Below are 16,561 nucleotides of genomic sequence, written 5' to 3'. Positions count from 1 at the left end.
GAGGTTATGGGGATATAATGCCATTATAAACAGTAAGTACAATATGACTCAGTGGGTTACATTGTAGCCCTAGGTTCATTCCCATTCTGCGATATTTTGGTTAAACATTTCCTGAACCTCTGGTCAAATATTACTTTGAGTGAAATTGGGTAGATGGAAACTGTACTGAAGCTAGTCAGATGGATTGTACCTGTAATTAAATAAGTAAGGTCTTCTCACACACAGTGTCACTGAGATGGAATTCACTGAGACATTTTCTACAGCTTGATGCCTGTCTGCTTATTAACTCATGCCTGTTTCCAAATATGGGAATATCTCCCATCACTTGCATGATGGTGACACTCACCTACAACTATCACAGAGTGTCATGACAAGTAAACACACACACATGTATATATAAACATATGCATGTGTGTATATATTTTGGTTCATCCCATAAATAATGCGGTTTTTTTTCCATTGCATGAACTAAAAGTCGGAGGGGCTACAGGATAAACTACCTGCATCAACTTGCTTTAAAAGCAGGTAGTAATTTTACTTTATACTTATTCTTAGTGTAAGTTTCGAAGAGTGCAGTTTGATTTTAAGTTATTTTTTCAAAGCTATAATGGAAGTGGCAAAGGAGCATATTCAACATATTTTGCTTTGTGAGTTCAATAAAGGCAACAATGCAACAGAAAGTGTGAGGAATATCAATGCAGTATGTGGGGATCAGGCAATAAGCACAAGCCAGTGTCATTGGTGGTTCCAGAAATTCCGAGCTGGAAACTACAGCCTAGATGAGCCTTATCCTGGATGATTTGAAGTGCATGAGAAGGATGTCTTGCAAACCTTGGTGGAACAAAATCCCATCGTAACTGTTGGGGAGCTAGCAGAGAAGCTTGGATTTGGTCATTCAACCATTCATTGACACTTGTGTACCATTAGAAAACAACCATCTTTGGTTTCAGGATAATGCTTGGCCACATACAAGGATGACATTCCAAAGGCTGGAGCAGTTTGAATGGGAAACAATGCTCACCCGCTATATTTGCCAGACATTGCCCCATCTGATTATAATTTATTCCCCAGTCATTTGGACGGAAAAATATGAATTCGGTTGAGGAAGTCAGAACAGTACTGAAGGAATATTTTTTGTCACAGACAAGTGAATTTTGGGAGCGGAGCCTTGCAAGTCTCCCATATAGATGGAAGAGCATTGTCGAGAATGAAGGAGAGTATATTTTAGATTAAGGAAGAACTTTGTTTATCTTAAATTTTGAAAAATAAAGGAAGTATAAAAAAACCCGCATTATTTACCCAATTATATGACCCTATATATATATATATATATATATATATGTATATATATATATATATATATATATGTATATATATGTATATATATATATATATATATATATATGTATATATATATATATATATATATATATATATATATGTATATATATATATATATATATATGTATATATATATATATATATATATATGTATATATATATATATATATATATATGTATATATATATATATATATATATATGTATATATATATATATATATATATATATGTATATATATATATATATATGTATATATATATATATATATATATATGTATATATATATATATATATATATATGTATATATATATATATATATGTATATATATATATATATGTATATATATATATATATATATATATATGTATATATATATATGTATATATATATATATATATATATATATGTATGTATATATATATATATATATATATATATGTATATATATATATATATGTATATATATATATATATATATATGTATATATATATATGTATATATATATATGTATATATATATATATGTATATATATATATGTATATATATATATATGTATATATATATATGTATATATATATATATATATATATATATGTATATATATATATATATATATATATATATATGTATATATATATATATATATATGTATATATATATATATATATATGTATATATGTATATATATATATATATATATGTATATATATATATATATATATATATATGTATATATATATATATATATATATATATATTTATGTATATACATACATACATGATCGCCGTCCACTCGTGACCGAGGAAGATCATTGCTGACTTGTAGGAATATTGTGCACTCTAGGACTAACTTATATTTGCATTTGCGGCTCCATTGGTGGCTAATGAGCCCTGCTCTTGACAAGTATACACCTCTGCAAATATTGCAAACCAAGCTTTCCCCATTCACTACACCAGCAGTGCACTACATACATACATACATACGGAATACAGCACTTTGGCCAAAACAACTTTAATCTAAGGCACTTTGATCTAAAAGCATTTTTGTCTAAGAGTTCACTTGTCTAAAGACACCTTGGTAAAATCACATTTAGGTTAGGTATAATGAAACTTGTCTGATTATATCAATTTATAAATAAATCACAAATGTGCATAATATATATACTTGAAGTAGAATATACATTTATTAGAATAAAATGAAAATGAAATTTAATAAGAACCCAGATTATGTGCAATGCTATGAAGGTAATCTTTCATTGATCGATTCTGGTAATTGGCAATATTCTTTTCTCTCTTCTTGTTGCTTTGGTATTTTTCTTCTTGGGGCTTGCCCCCTATGGTAAGTTGGGATAATCTTGTTTTGATGATTTGTTCTCTTCTTAGAACATCAAGAACATTATATAGATTTGAATGTGATCTAACGAAGACACTAAATCGCCTATGCCATGCTTCAATAAAATTAATTGTATGTGCTTTACCATCAAGTGTGAACTCAAACAAAAATAATGGCTTTGACCATCTTCCATTGCTTCTTAGCATTCCATTTACAAAAGTATTTTCTATGTATTCAATAAACGGCAATGCATTTTCAGGTACATTTGGTTTCAAGCATTGCAGTCCTATTGGTACTACAGCAACAGGCAGAAAGGCCAAAGCATTCACTTTTCGACAGAATAAAGAAAAGTCTATATCATTATTATAAAGATTTACAAGTCCCAATTGCTGAATTTTCCTCCAGGTCGATTGGCAGTAATGCACAGCAATCTCACCAAAAACATGTAAAAATGCCCACCTCTGTTATGTCATTCTCAATTCCATGAGCTTCCATCCCTTCTACAAGAGCACACAACATTTTAACAAAAATTTCTTCCAACTTCCCTGGAAGCAATACAAAAACAAGAAGATGTATCTCTCACTTCCATGATTTCCCTCCATTTTAAGTGATCAGCAATTATTTATGCAGCTGTCCTCATCCATCAGCATCAAATGACCAAACCAGCACAGTCTCCTCTCTTGCACACTGTATATAATTCCTCTTATGCCTAACTTTTCTCTCGATACACTAGTGCTCTATTGCACATACAACAGAGTATACTGGCTTCATTTCTTTCTAGTCTTCACACATCCTCAACATTCAGGTCCCACTTTTCAATATCATGTAGCATCACAGTTGATGCTTCTTTCATTTTCTGTCTACAAAATCCACTTACAATGCTTTGGTAGGCCTCATAATATAAAGGTAGGAGAAATTCCACTGGGCATGCTGTCTGGCAATACCAGTAATAATAATTTCTGATTTAGTTACAAGGCCAGCAACTTTCAAGAAAGGGGTTAGTTGACACCATCAATCCTGTACTTTCCTGGAACTTCATTTTATTAACCCAGCTTTAATAGGGCTGAGTAGAAGGTTCAGTGAGCTTGATATAATTTAAAAGACTTTGAAAAGACACAAAAGATACAGCTGCAGGTGACATGTAAAGGACACCTGAGGTAGTGGTACATAAGTCACTCATTACACTCTGAGTGGTTGGCATTAGGGAGGGCATCCAGCTGTAGAAACTTTGTCACACCAGACTGCAGCCTGGTACAGCTCTCCAGTTTAACAGTTCAAGTCAAACTGTCTAACCCATGCCAGCATGGAAAACGAACGCTAAATGATGATGAAGAAGCTGATTAATTTGACATCTTTATGGTTCCTGACTGGAAAATTTCGAGTGGGGTTTATAGTCTATCCTATTGACCCCAATACTTGACTGGTACTTTATTATATTGATGTCGAAAGAATAAACAGTGAAATTATTTTCAGTGAGATTTGAATTAAAAAAACAAAATACAAAAAAAAAAAATAATAATAATACAAAAGCAGGCTTTCTGACTCTTCTACAATCCTGACATATCACCCCTGCCAGTTCGAAAAGAAAAAGGACATAAAAATCTTCCTTAATAAGGCTTCACTTGAACCGAAACAAGACCAGCAGCAGTTGCAACAATAACAGCAACAATAGTATTTTAGCCTTTTGGGAGAATGAGCTTACCTGCTTTACATTGAGCCCTGAATCTACAGTTTAGCAGAAAAGAATTTGCACTTCAGTTTTATTGCTTATTTTCTTGCAATAATGGTTCTGTACTGGAGGATTTGAGAGCTAAAAAAAAAAAAAGCTTGTTACTGTTAGTATTTCATATCAGGTTATATATATATATATATATATATATATATATATATATATACACACACATATATATATATGTATATACACACACACACATATATATATATATACACACACACACACACACACACATATATATGTATATATATATATACATGTGTGTGTATATATATATATATATATATACATATATACATATCATCATCATCATCGTTTAACGTCCGCTTTCCATGCTAGCATGGGTTGGACGATTTGACTGAGGACTGGTGAAACCGGATGGCAACACCAGGCTCCAGTCTGATTTGGCAGAGTTTCTATAGCTGGATGCCCTTCCTAACGCCAACCACTCAGAGAGTGTAGTGGGTGCTTTTACGTGTCACCCGCACGAAATGGTGTCTTTTATGTGCCACCCGCACAAGCCAGTCCAGGGGCACTGGCAACGATCTCGCTCGAAAATCCTACGGGAGCCAGTCAGGCGGTACTGGCAACGGCCACGCTCAAAATGGTGCATCTCATGTGCCACCCGCACAAGAACCAGTCCAGGGGCACTGGCAACGATCTTACTTGGCTTGCCGGGTCTTCTCACGCACAGCACATTTCCAAAGGTCTCGGTCAGTAGTCATCGCCTCGGTGAGGCCCAATGTACGAAGGTCTTGCCTCACCACCTCAGCCCAGGTCTTCCTGGGCCTACCTCTTCCACGGGTTCCCTCAACTGTTAGGGTGTGGCACTTTTTCACGCAGCTATCCTCATCCATTCTCACCACACACACACATATATATATATATATATAAAACGTGAGAGAGTTAGGGGTTGGGGGTTCAACCCACTAAGGGATAGTGGGAGGGTACCCAATTATTGCTACATTTAGTGCTATACTAAGTGCAATCAATGGGAGCGGGTAAAAGTGGAGGTTTTACCCCAAAAACCAGGCTGGCAAAATAACATAGTCTGCCATAGACACCTGTGCTTTGGTTCTTTCTTTCTTCTTTTTTTGTCACTTTTGCTATGAATTAAATTAATGAATTCAACGGGATACATTGTCTGCAAGTAGTTGGGTTCAGCATATTATCCTCCATTTTCTAATTGTTATATATATATATATATATATATATATATATATACATATACACACACACATATATGTATATATATATAAGCTGAACATTAGAAGCATCAGTTGTGGCGTGCAAGAGAGACGATTGCGCTGGTATGGACATGTGGTGAGAATGGAGGAGGATAGCTGCGTGAAAAAGTGCCACACCCTAACAGTTGAGGGAACCCGTGGAAGAGGTAGGCCCAGGAAGACCTGGGCTGAGGTGGTGAGGCAAGACCTTCGTACATTGGGCCTCACCGAGGCGATGACTACGGACCGAGACCTTTGGAAATGGGCTGTGCGTGAGAAGACCCGGCAAGCCAAGTAAGATCGTTGCCAGTGCCCCTGGACTGGCTCTTGTACGGGTGGCACATGAGATGCACCATTTTGAGCGTGGCCGTTGCCAGTACCGCCTGACTGGCTCCTGTAGGATTTTCGAGCGAGATCGTTGCCAGTGCCCCTGGACTGGCTTGTGCGGGTGGCACATAAAAGACACCATTTCGAGCGTGGCCGTTTTCGTGCGGGTGACACGTAAAAGCACCCACTACACTCTCTGAGTGGTTGGCGTTAGGAAGGGCATCCAGCTGTAGAAACTCTGCCAAATCAGACTGGAGCCTGGTGTTACCATCCGGTTTCACCAGTCCTCAGTCAAATCGTCCAACCCATGCTAGCATGGAAAGCGGACGTTAAACGATGATGATGATACACACACACACACATATATATATATATATATATATATATATATATATATATATACATATATATATATATACACACACACACACACATATATATATATATTATCTTCGAAACCTCTAGTTAGAATAGAGGCAGCTGACGAAAGATTAATTCCAAGTGGTTATCTGTTTTCCTATGTGTTCGTTCCGTTGTCTGTAGTTCATTGTTCTAACGTCCTGTACCCTGATATGCATCTATATACACATGTAGATGTAAGTATGTACATATATGTGTGTATACATGCATATAAATTTTTTGTATTATATATATATATATATATATATGAAATTAAGAAAGGCTACGAATTAAACCAGGCTGTACTTTGCCACCATAGCAAAAATTCAACGTTATAAGCGGCAGGATGTTGAAGAAAAGGGTTCCAACAAGAGTTATTGACATTAGAAAGAGAGTTACACGTGGATCTTTTTTCTTCCACCTCTCGATATTACTGCTGTAATAATATTTTTTAAATAAGATAATTAAATCATTTTAAGTAATAAACTAATTAACAATCCTTTTTTCCCCCACTTATTTCAAGCGACAAAGAAATAATACAACTATCTCTCACTTAACATTTCATTTTGTTCTGAAAGGTGAGTTTATTGACTACATATTTCATCATTTGGTTAATGTTTACAAGTTGTTGTTGTTGGCACGACGTCGAGGGTTCCAGTTGATCTGATCAATGTTCCAGCCTGCTCGTAAAATTAACGTGCAAGTGGCTGAGCACTCCACAGACACGTGTACCCTTAACGTAGTTCTCGGGGATATTCAGCGTGACACAGAGTGTGACAAGGCTGACCCTTTGAATTACAGGCACAACAGAAACAGGAAGTAAGAGTGAGAGAAAGTTGTGGTGGAAGAGTACAGCAGGGTTTGTCACTATCCCCTGCCAGAGCCTCGTGGAGCTTTAGGTGTTTTCGCTCAATAAACACTCACAACGCCCGGTCTGGGAATCGAAACCGCGAGTCCGCTGCCCTAACCACTGGGCCATTGCGCCTCCACAATGTTTACAAGTACACCGGCACGAAAAAGAAAAAAAACGGCTTTTTTCAGCGGATTCCTATGTTTTCGAAGACGGAGATTCTTGACTATGCCAAAAACCATGCTTTCAAAATTTTAAATTCACCCCAAATTTTTGAATTTTAACATTTTTTTGGAATTTTTTATTTCAATCTCTGTGGAAAAATACAGAGATTAAGAATATGGTGAAAAAGGATTAATTTCAAATTTTCTATGAAAACCTCAGCTTGCTTACCAACCACATGGTCCCGGGTTCAGTCCCACTGTGTGGCACCTTGGGCAAGTGTCTTCTACTATAGCCTCGGGCCGACCAAAACCATCTGAGTGGATTTGGTAGATGGAAACTGGAAGAAGCCTGTCGTATATGTATATGTGTGTGTATGTATATGTTTGTGTGTCTGTGGCCCCCCCCCCCCCCCCAGCATCGCTTGACAACCGATGCTGGTGTGTTTACGTCCCTGTAACTTAGCGGTTCGGCAAAAGAGACCGATAGAATAAATACTAGGCTTACAAAGAATAAGCTCTGGGGTCGATTTGCTCGACTACAAAGGCGGTGCTCCAGCATGGCCGCAGTCAAATGACTGAAACAAGTAAAAGAGTAAACTGATTCATACACTCCTCGCCACCCCATCCTGCTGTCTAAAAGTAAAAATGAACGGCTTGCATGTCTGTGTGTGCGCGTGCGAATGAACAGAGAAAATACACAGAAATATGTTTTACATACCTGTCATACTAAACACGATATTAAATAATATGCTTGTGTTTTTCATTCAGAAGGAATAAAAACTTCACAGGACTTTGTCCATGTGGATCCGCGTACAGGTGTGTGTGGAGGGGATGTTGATGCGCAAGAAAAACATTTACGGAAAGGTATTGATAAAAATTCTATGGAAATAAGTTATCTTTATAGGCCATATTTGCAATTCTCCCCATAAATGATGGGAAAGTGGGTACTAAAATTAAAGTTTGAACATTTTTGGGAACAACATACTCTCTCTTATTAAATATTGAAAAGGAGAGAAATTAAATGAATATGCTGTACGCAGAGGTAAAGACAATGGACCGCATCCCCTTTGGGATGGTTTTTTTTTTTTTTTTTACAGTAACCCACTATATCGAGTGCGGAGATTCCAAATCTGCATTTCAAAATTTAAACCCCTCTCCTCCCCTAAATTTCTTTTTATAAACGTGTCATGCGTTTTAAAAGGTACTAATTAGATCATTTTTATGTATAGTCTTCCGTGCCTTCAGGAACCTGGATATAATGTTGCAGCCGCCACAAGAAACTTATGAAGTTGCTGGGTTGGTGGTGAGTCAGCCCGTAAGGAAAGGAACCAAGCGACATACTCCTTCAGGTACTCAGGCTTGACATGTATTGACGTTTTTCAGCATTTTTCTTCCCATAAACACTTTTTATGTAATGATGAGTGGTGGTCCATTGCTGGATTTTAAGCAACAAGAAAAATTATAGGCGCAGGAGTGGCTGTGTGGTAAGTAGCTTGCTTACCAACCACATTGTCCCAGGTTCATTCCCACTGCGTGGCACCTTGGGCCGACCAAAGCCTTGTGAGTGGATTTGGTAGACAGAAACTGAAAGAAGCCCGTCGTATATATGTATATATATATATATATATGTGTGTATGTGTTTGTGTGTCTGTGTTTGTCCCCCCAACATCGCTTGACAACCGATGCTGGTGTGTTTACGTCCCCGTAACTTAGTGGTTCGGCAAAAAGAGACCGATAGAATAAGTACTAGGTTTCCAAAGAATAAGTCCTGGGGTCGATTTGCTTGACTAAAGGCGGTGCTCCAGCATGGCCACAGTTAAAAAGACTGAAACAAGTAAAAGAGTAACCCCACTCCACTTCAAGTGAGTCTGGGTGTGTGTGTGTGTAAGAAAAAATATATTTATTAACAGACAAGTATGCTATTAAAATAATTATCCTTTACATACCGTTTTTAAATCACTCTATCATCCTAATGAAATTCCTTAAACACATGCAAACACACACACACACTCAGTGTTAGTAATATACTTTTATAGAGAATAAGAAAGTTTACCATGAAAATGAGATAGGCAAACAGAGTAAGATCTCTTCTGTTTCTGTCACAGATTATGAAATTTTAGAAATTAAGTGGAAATTTTGAAATTTGGTATATATATATGAATCACCATGGTTACTATCTAGCCATAAGAAAAGACTTAGTGTAAATGTTGCTACTGTTTAGATTTGGAATCATATTGCGGGGCAAAATGAGTAATTTCTGATTTCTCCTTATTTTTCTTTTATCTGTGTATCACACTTAATGTAAATACATCTTAAGAAAGCAAATTATCTAAGGTATTCATCCCCCAAAAATATCTCATGAACTAACATGTTGTATGGTAATTGCTACAAAGTATTTTGAAAGCATGCAGTTATTAAAAATATTACAATGGTACGTTATCTCACCAAGGTTGATATAGTTGTTTATATAAAATACAGGGTTAGCAAGTTATCATTACATGCTATTATATTTTGTTTCCTCTGTGAATATATTTCTCATTATATTAACCATTTATTCTCACTAACAACTTTAATGGTTCTAGTAATTACACAATAACACATTACATAATTTTAATTGATCAAATATATATTTTGTTTCTCTTGCATTTAATGAATTTTTATTTAACCAGGTGGCTGATTGTAACATCAGTAACTGTTTAATCAATTTTCCTATATCAGTAGTCAAAGATTTTGTCTTAGCAAGAGGTTAGCTGTGTAAAGATAACAGACTGGAAACAAAACCCAACAAGGCAGAACTTTGCATCTAATATCCTCATCACTGCAGATGGAAGATCAAACTGACTGATATACATTCATCAGAAAAGTAAATAGACCACATCAGTTTTGAACAATGTATTTCTAGAATTAAAATAATGTCACCTGATACATTTAAACAATCTTGTATTTAGTAGACATGACTTGTTCAGTTTTTAAAACATTATCCTGCTTGGTATCAATTTACTGTCAAATGTGATACTTATTTATTCACATTGTTTTCAATTAATCATGCATTATCTTGTAGCTTTGAGATTTTGATGATGTGATTGTGTATTTTCGAATGATGTTTTATGGCAGGCATGAGATGTCAGATCTGCACAGTTTGAAAATTAAACAGCTAGAATATCTGAGCCGGATATGGCCAGTTTAAAGGATAAAGGCTTAATGAGAAATACCTGCACTAATAAAATAGTAAAATGACAGGTGAGTATTCACTTTTACGATGTCTATGAACATTGTTTTTAAACACAGTACATGTGCAGATGGACTGCAGAAAATTTTCTTTATCAAGATGTATTTATATTAAATGTGATAAACAAACTGATTTTTTTGTTTCTAATTGGTATACAGAGTAATTTTATGAATACTTTATTTCTCAAACACGTGATAATGCTATAAATAGCGTGATCAGGATAAATTATGCATATAATGTAGAAAAATACGTTACTGGCCAGCCATGAGACTCGAACTCACATCTCTGTGATTACATGTCAAGTGTTTTACCATTAGACTAAACTGCCCAGCAACGAATTCTTCTGCAATTTTAAAGTTGAATTTATTGTTAGCGTCTTATGAAGCTAAATTTATAAGTTCTAAAATTGCAGAAGAATTCGTTGCTGGGCAGTTTAGTTTAATGGTAAAACACTTGACATGTAATCACAGAGATGTGAGTTCGAGTCTCATGGCTGGCCAGTAACGTATTTTTCTGCCTTATATGGATAATTTATCCTGATCATGCTATTTATAGCATTATCACGCGTTTGAGATATAAATTTAATTCTGTATCTTACCAATACATGTCAATGCTTCTAAATACAAACTTTGTTTACTTTCATCGTTTATGAATACTGTCTAGAACTAGCATTCGTAAAATAACTACATATACCAACAAGAAAAGGGGAAAATGTTATCAAGATAAATGCAGTAGTGAGCTTGCAGCACAGCATTAACTTCAATCAGAATGTTGGCATTGGTGTAGTTACTGTTGTGAATGAATACCTATATGAGTAGTTAAGTTCCTTTTACGAGAGAATGATTTCCCACAGATGTCACAGCAATATGGACTCTCACCTGTATGGATACGTTTGTGAGTTGTTAAGGTACTATTTTCAGAGAATGATTTACCACAGATATCACAATTATATGGTTTCTCTCCTGTGTGAATACGTTTGTGTGTAGTCAAATTATATAATTGAGAGAATGATTTACCACAGATATCACAAAGATATGGTGTCTCTCCTGCATGAATACGTTTGTGTTTGGTTAAATTATGATTATGAGAGAATGATCTACCGCAGATATCACAGTGATATGGCCTCTCTCCTGTATGAATACGTTTGTGCGCCGTTAAGTCACTACTTCTAAAGAATGATTTACTGCAGACATCACAGTGATGTGCTTTCTCACCTGTATGAATACGTTTGTGTTCAGCTAAATGAGGTCTTTGGGAGAATGATTTACCACAGATATCACAACAATAAGGTTTCTCTCCTGTGTGAATACGTTTGTGAATAGTTAAGGTACCTTTTTCAGAGAATGATTTACCACAGATATCACAGTGGTATGGTTTTTCACCTGTATGAATACGTTTGTGTATAGTCAGTGTATTTCCATGAGAGAATGATTTGCCACAGATGTCACAGTGAAATGGCTTCTCTCCTGTATGAGTGCGTACATGAATAGTTAAGTCAGTACTTCCCGAGCAAGATTTACCACAGATATCACACTGATATGGATTCTCTCCTGTATGAAGTCGTTTATGTTTAGTTAGGTAACTAGTTTCAGAGAATGATTTACCACAGATATCGCAATGATAAGGCTTCTCTCCTGTATGAGTACGTTTATGTGTAGTGAGATGGCATTTTTGAGATAATGATTTACCACAGATATCACAAGTGAATGATGTTTTCACTCTTTCTTCCTTGCTATCACCAGGAAATTCAATTCTTTTAGATTTTGCTTGAAACTTGAGGTTGTCTTCACATAATTCTTTTTCCATAATTTTTCTTCTTTTTGTTTGTATTGATTCCAAACAAATATATTTTTTTTTGCTATTTTCCCATCAACTGTAATCTTTGCAAATATCTTAATATGTTGCAAACTCCTTGTAATCTAAATTCAGTTCGAAAATTCATGTTGTACATATCCAAGATAAGGAGGTAGATAAAATTACTACTAATCTCAGTTTACAAATAATATCAAATGAGATATATTTGTTAAGCATAACTTCTTTAATCTTTAAAAGTTGATAAATATTGATGATCCTTGATGAACCTTTGATGCCAACGCCTTCAGATAATCTGAAATAATAAACAAAAATATAAAATATGGAAGATACTTAAAACAACTGGACAAATTATACTAGATTATTTTTATACAGATAAACTGTATAGAAATAAGAATGTATGAGGACAATTTTTCTCTCTACTTTCGAAATATATGCATTATATAATCATCATCATCAGCTTCCTGCTATTTCCATACTTGAATGGGTCAAACAGAGTTTTATTGAAACAGATTTTCTATGGTTGGATGCCCTTCCTGTCACCACCCCTCACCTGTTTCAAAGCAAAGTAACTTTCCCTCATGGCCAGATATGTTATTGCAGCATATTGGGAATGAATGACATAGCTTATATGACAGTCACGCTTGCTTACAATTATGAGATGGTATCAAAAAATTCCCGGACTAGTTATCTTTAATAGAAAATAACATATTTGCTTAACCCTTTAGTGTTCACATTATTCTGCCATAGTTAATGCTTTTTTATCCACATTATTTTGAACTAATCATGCATTATCTCGTAGCTATGAGATTTTGATGAGGTAGCTGTTAATTTTTAAAACGATATTGTAGGGTTGGTGTGAGAGACCAGATCTGGCCAGTTTTACTTTTGGCCGGATATGGCCAGTTTAAATGCTAAAGGGTTAAGTTTTAACCTAATCTCTTTTGAAATAGTCACCTTGCACAGCAATACACTGGCCCCCCCCAGTTTTCCTGCCACTTTTGGAATCTGGCCTGGAAGTTGTTTTCCATAAGTGAGTCAAGGACCTTCTGCAATTCACTCAAGATCTTGACAACAATGTTAAAACTGCAACCTTTGAGCTGCACTTTCATCCTGGGGGAAAGATTAAAGTCTGCAGGGGCTAAATATGGTGAATAGGATGAGTGTGGAAGTAAAACCATGTTGTTTTTGGAGAGAAACTCACAAGTGAGGAGAAATCAATGACAGGGTGATGATCCTCGACAAGGATGTGTCATCAGTGGCATGCTGACGGAGATCTTGTAAGACTTCAATGTGATGTTCTTTCTGCTCAGTGGTCAGCAGGTGGGGGACAAGCTTGGCAGAGACATGCCACATGTTCAATTCAGACATTAGGATTGCCTGCACAGACCCATATGACAGACAAACAACATCAGCAATGTCAGTGATTGTCCTCCAACGATCCTCATGCAAAAGTTGATGAAAGATACAGAAATAAATTTATTTCTCAAACGCGTGATAATGCTATAAATAGCTTGATCAGGATAAATTATCCATATAATGCAGAAAAATACGTTACTGGCCAGCCATGAGACCCGAACTCACATCTCTGTGATTACGGGCAGTTTAGTTTGATGGTAAAACACTTGACATGTAATCACAGAGATGTGAGTTTGAGTCTCATGGCTGGCCAGTAACATATTTTTCTGCAATAAATGGATAATTTATCCTGATCAAGCTATTTATAGCATTATCATGCGTTTGAGAAATAAATTTATTTCTGTATCTTACAATACATCTCAACGCTTCTAAAAAAGAACAAACTTTGTTTACTTTCATCGATGAGTTGATGAATTTTCTCTACAGTTCTGGGGGTGACGCTCGTGGCAGGCCTTCCAGATCACTCATCATCTTCCAGGAATGTTCTTCCACTTTTGAAGCGCCCCTGCCACTCGGAACATTAAGCATGCTTTGGCGAGCTTACAGTGAAATGGCTCTTTGTCATAATCAATGTTTCCAACTGAATGACAATCACTGTGCAAAGTGCACAATTAGAAATAGTCTGTACAAACTTGGCCGGCCAACGAACTCTTCTCCCACTCCGCATAACACAAGGTGGCGGGTGTTGAAGTTGTGTGGCTATGGCCCTGGTAAAATAATAAATTTCTGGTTCCAGATGAGCCATGGTTAAGAGCACCAAGAAATATGAAGACAAAGATTGTAACTGACTGCTACATTTTAATTTAACACTAATAGAAGGTACAGCATGTTGGTACAACATGAATAATACTACCAGCAAGAACACATGGCAAATATCTTACATATTGTGAAGCAACTGGTTTGGTAATTTTAAGTATGTCTTGAACAGTGGAAGTTGTCTCATAGTTGAAATTTCATAGCATGTTTATGGCTTTGTCCTGTGTGCTGCGCAACATCGGCAACTGGAAGACATCTGCTTGGCTCATGATCTCGTCTCTCCCTCCTCTCTCTGCTCTATAACGTGAGGGAGCAGTCCTTATATAATGGTTGGTGGACAGGAAGAGAATGTTTCTATGTTGGGATAAAAACTGTTGCTCAAACACTGATTAGCTAGTTAAGACCATCCAATCTTTGCAATTAATCTAGTCCAACCCTAGCCATATGATTAAATGTTGACAATGCCGAAACATGCCCATTTGATATAATTTTAAAGCGAAATAGCCGAGTAGACAATATGCTTGCTACAAACTTGGAAGAACATGGTTTGGATATAAAACTGACAAGAAAATAAGCCGTGTATTTTATATGGCAAAGTCAATGATGAGCTTGAAGGCCTATTATGTACTGTGAAAGGATTCTGTAATGAAATCAGGATGGAATTTGGTCTTGCTAAATGTGCCAGGACCACTTTCCAGAAAAGTAAATTGAAAACCTCCAATTCAGTTGCGCTAGATGTTAACAATTATGAAGGAACTTGATCAGGAACAAACTTATAAATACCTAGGAAGAAATGAAGGCTCTGGCATTCAGTATGCAAGCATGAAAGAAAAGATCGGGAAGGAATGTTATAAGAGACTTACGAGCAACTTGTCATAAAAATGACGGTAGAGATGGACTATATGTAATCTGAACCTTTCCCCCCCTTATTTATTAATTTTTTTTTAACGGAATCCCACGTTTTAGGCTATGGAGATTCCGATTCTGAAAAAAAAAATTTTGAAAAATTTCAATTCCCCCCCCTCCCACCAAGCAGGCTATTTACATGCTAGAAATAACAGCCAAATCTCACAAAACTAGTGTTAGGGTTAGGTTTAGGGTTAGGGTTAGGGTCAGGGTTACGGTCAGGGTTAGGGTTAGGTTTACCCTGTGGATCTATATAAAAACTGGGGATGGGGGGATAGAAATTTTGAAAATTTTTTTCCAGAATCGGATTCTCCATGGTCTGAAACATAGGATTCCGTAAAAAAAAAAAAAAATTTAAAAGTGGGGGTATACCCAGATTACATATACTCCATCTCCACCAAATGGTGTACTTAACCCAAAATGCTGCCGAAGTAGAGTCATGAGTTATCCGAAATTCCTCCTACACCTCCGAAAAACTTTTCACATCAAATCCTAATGTATGCCGTAGTTATTGTCTAAATCTGTTGAATCATTGATTTTAGACAAAGTGGTGGAGAAAAGAATTAATATCAATAGCTGATTAGCAACATCAAAACGTTTTACATCACTCGTGTCCAACTACTTTTACTAAAATATCTCTATTATTTATATCTTACCTGTTATGCTACATAAATTTGTGTTTATAGTGAAATACCTTCGATAGAACAAACATCTATTACGAAGTCACACAGGAAGTGGAAGGGAAATATGTCATGTGACGTCGCACAAATGTTCTCACATTAACAAAAGAGCAACTCATCAATGTTGTGAGGTGTATCACCATGGTTACCATCTGATTATGCTAAATAAGTTTCCATAGATATCATTATTGTTTACATTAGGATTCGGCAATCGGTCCAGATGGACAATATGTAATCTGAACCTTCCCCCCCTTATTATTATTTTTTTTTTTTAACGGAATCTCACGTTTTAGGCTATGGAGATTGCTATTCTGAAAAAAAAATTTCGAAAATCTCAAATTCAAAATTTCGCCTCGCCACCACCATTTCCTCATTTTA

General features: G+C 35.9%; 1 protein-coding gene across 1 annotated transcript in view; it reads right to left on the bottom strand.

Annotated features, from left to right (window-relative positions):
• The window catches only part of LOC106877951 (uncharacterized), a 36,865-nt gene extending 20,405 nt beyond the window's left edge, over positions 1-16,460 (bottom strand). The window contains exons 1-2 of the mRNA XM_089344079.1: positions 16,160-16,460; positions 11,444-12,717 (exon numbers count right to left, since the gene is read on the bottom strand). Of these exons, the coding sequence (XP_089200205.1) occupies positions 11,444-12,416 (973 nt within the window). The 5' untranslated portion in view covers positions 12,417-12,717; positions 16,160-16,460. The remainder of the gene's footprint in view (positions 1-11,443; positions 12,718-16,159) is intronic.
• Positions 16,461-16,561: the final 101 nt, after the last annotated feature.

The sequence above is a fragment of the Octopus bimaculoides genome, chromosome 28 (assembly GCF_046866305.1).
Source record: "Octopus bimaculoides isolate indiv1 chromosome 28, ASM4686630v1, whole genome shotgun sequence".
In the NCBI taxonomy this organism is placed as follows: Eukaryota; Metazoa; Mollusca; class Cephalopoda; order Octopoda; family Octopodidae; genus Octopus; species Octopus bimaculoides.
This window is presented reverse-complemented; position numbering and strand designations above follow the sequence as displayed.